This window comes from Pinus tabuliformis, chromosome 1_2, assembly GCF_031772625.1.
Source record: "Pinus tabuliformis cultivar Carrire ecotype Pingquan chromosome 1_2, CPIR1, whole genome shotgun sequence".
Lineage (NCBI taxonomy): Eukaryota > Viridiplantae > Streptophyta > Pinopsida > Pinales > Pinaceae > Pinus > Pinus tabuliformis.
In genome coordinates, this window is record NC_142298.1 from 777718055 (window position 1) to 777721432 (window position 3378).

The 3378-nt window shown below is 42.3% G+C and overlaps 1 protein-coding gene across 1 annotated transcript; it reads right to left on the reverse strand.

Annotated features, from left to right (window-relative positions):
- Positions 1–1718: 1718 nt before the first annotated feature.
- LOC149208170 (uncharacterized) lies at positions 1719–2962 on the reverse strand. The gene is made up of 2 exons (XM_089394021.1): positions 2933–2962; positions 1719–2700 (listed from the first exon to the last, which is right to left on the reverse strand). Exon 2 carries the CDS (start codon positions 2477–2479, stop codon positions 2165–2167), a length of 315 nt encoding a protein of 104 aa, XP_089250147.1. The 5' UTR covers positions 2480–2700; positions 2933–2962; the 3' UTR covers positions 1719–2164.
- Between the last annotated feature and the right edge of the window lie 416 nt (positions 2963–3378).

The following is a 3378-nucleotide window of genomic DNA, read 5'->3' on the forward strand; positions in this document are numbered from 1 at the left end:
GTTGGAGGCTTCCGAATCAGATGCATGTTCCAATTCTGAGTCAGAACCCGATAAGGGGAATGAAAAAGGGAAGTAGATCATAGACGTGAAGCTCAGTGCCACTGTTGTCACTGCCAAGATCCAGAAGAATGTGCCCGAAGATCCAAAGGAGCGGGAACGTCTTTTCCACTCACAGATGTGGGTGAAGGGTTCGTCGCTGCAATTCATTGTTGACAATGGGAGCCAAAAGAACCTCATTTCAGTAGAGGTCGTGAAGCGGTTTGGCCTACCGACTACACCACACCTACAACCGTACGGTATCGGGTGGCTTCACCAAGGACGAGATCTTCGAGTTCACCAGCAGTGCCACCTTCCCTATAGCATCAAACCCTTCATAGACGAGGTATTTTGTGATGTCACACCTCTGGATGTTTGTGATGTATTATTAGGCCAGCCATACTTATGGAGACGACATTTTGTGTATGAGTCAACGCCTTGCGTTGTTATTTTTTTTTTGGGTAACTCATTATACAAGATACCAAAGGTAGCCCCACCTATCGCCACCTCTTTGATCACTGCTAAAAAAGGCAACAAGCTCATCTCCCAGACTAGGAAATTCATTTTCTATCTAGTTCGCTCCCAAAGTAAGGGGAATATCGTCGCCACATCCATGATCCCCACAAATGGTTCCTCCACGTAGCAGCAGCAGCAGAGGGATATGGTCATGAAAGAACACAGAAACAGCTTCTCATCACCTACAAGGGCACCACACAGGTCTTAGATGGGCGGCAAAGTTTGATTATATCTTTAGAAAGAACGCCTTACCAGAACCCATCAGAAGCTTAGACCACTCCAACATGGTCCTTACACCATTAAAAACGCTGTGGGAAACAATGCTTTGGAGCACAACATTCCCCCATTCCTTCGCTTGCACTGAGTGTTCAATGTGAACTACTTTCTACCATGCTTCCTATCATTGCTAGACACATCAGAGATTGCAGAATAGCTCACTAGGGACCAAGTTCAATAGATGGAGGAACTCAACGCAATGGGAGCCATTACTTCCTAAGGGGGAGGAATGATCGAGGTGGATGTTGTTGGCCACCCATCTATCCCACTTGGACCCCCAAAATTGTCTCTTTCAGTTTTTCAGTTTCCGTAATTGTAGCACAATTTACTATTTTTAGCAGTTTTTCAGGTCTTGAACTTCCGGAGCTGTTTTGAGGCCGTAAATGACGTTTTTTGGGAAATCTGGGAGCAACATGGGTCCATGGATCGATATATCTCTTCCCAGAGTTGCAGTGTTCAGATAGATCTTTCTAACGAGCTATCGTTTGTGTCAAACGAAGATCGGGTGCCAAAGTTACGACCTCGGGAAGTTGATGTACTTACCCAAAACGGGGCCCACAATTTGGCGTTTCATCTTTTAGGGTTAAGTTTTGGAATGTTAAGGGTTTTCCATTGTTTTTCAACAATAAATAGGCATTCGAGCCTCATTGTAACACAGTTCAGAGACATGTAGCCACCACATCTCTTCTCGGAGATAAGCTACCATCGCATAACTGGTTTATTTCGATTTCTGTTTGTAAGCATATTTCAGTATTTTACATTAATGAAATGAAGTATTATTTTCGTTGCATCTCTGCGTTTATGTTATCTCTATAATTTGTTGTGTTCTTGTTTAAATTCAGATGAATATGATTCTCATATAAACTATAAACCATGATACACTGTGACTCTATGTGTGATTCCCATATAGACTATGATACACTGTGACTTTGTGTGTAAGTTCAAGTGTATATGGAGTTTCCATGATACATTTTATTAAAAAATAAATAAAATAAGAGTACGTCCATTATCACTAGCGGCCAACTGTGACATTATGTTTATGCTTTCTCTATAAAACAAATCCCATAACGGCCAACTATGACATTTAATACAGTAATCAATCAATACAGAAAATTCCCCGTTAAACAGAGTCTTAAAAACTGTGTTCACAGTAAACTAAGCAATTGTGAAAACTTAAATAACTCCCCGTTATGACATGAGAATTTCCAAACTGTATGTAAGCCAATTCTCAAGTCTAAATCATGAATTACTCTGCATTGTACTATTTACATAAGAAAAATCCCTGTAGATATAGGTCCATACACGGTCAGCTAAACCTTTCTGCAACATGGTTTTATCAAGTACATAATTTCTCTAAGTCCTTACTTTCGTTATCTGGTGAGGCAAGACGAGAAGCAATGGCAGAATGGTACATAATGTCATGAAACGTAGAAGTGTCCCGAAGGTTACTTCTCAATAATTTTGCCTTCTCTGGAGTCAAACGCCCCCTCACAAACTTGGAGCGCTTTGGTACTGCACCTTCCTCCATTCCCTTTTCAGTATCACCCGAACTCTTGTCCACGGCTCCTGTTTTCGACTCGTTTATGTTGTCGTCTGCCCATGGCTCCTGATCAGATTGAGACCAACCAAAGAGAGGAAGCCACCAACTCATGGATCCTCTCTTGTCAACACCACAATGCAAAATAACATCCTCTCTTCTTCTTCTTCTCTTTAACCCTGCATTCTTGTTGTCTGAATGAACTGATCCATCATTATTGTTGGAGGAGCTGCATACCCGTATGGAAATCCTACCCCCAGCTCTAGGGGAGAGAAAATTTGGACCACCACAGGGAACTCTTTCGTCAGAGAATGACCTGCACTTCGAAATTTCACCTGAAATAACAGCCATTAAGGCCAGATAGCAGAAAAACCTAATTGGAAATAAACTATCTAGTGCCGATTGAACCTAGAGATCTACTTGTGCGAATCAAGCCAGATAACAAATGAATTTAAATTCCTCAGTGCAGATGAATCCTGGCAACCTTTTATACAAAGCAAGCTAGATATCAAAATAGATATTGAAATACTCAGTACAGGTGAAGCTTGAGAATCTATTTATTTATACCTGGTATATCTGATGATTCGCTTATAATCTCAACTCGCTTATAATCTCAACTTAGGATTATTGCAGGAAGATGACCAGGCGGCTTCGTTGAAGAGTAAGAGGGAAGAGATTGACTCAGTCGAGACGCTGAGCGCGTTGAGGATAAGGTTATGTGTAAGGCCCAGAATTATCACACGAGTACTTCATCTCTTCTGGGACGCGTTTTTCCGTTTCGATAAACGACAGGGGTGGCATCTTTCATGGCAACCGTAAGTGCAGTTGTCCTCATTAGCCCACATTTCAGTTGGCGAGCCATATTTCCCAGGCTATCCGGCCATAAATGAACGGCGGCTGTATAAGCCCACCGTTCGATTTCGGCCTCAGCCAAATCGAACGGTGGGCATATAAAGCCGCCGTTCATTTATGGCCCGATAGCCTGGGATTTATTTGTTGCCATGTGCCACAAC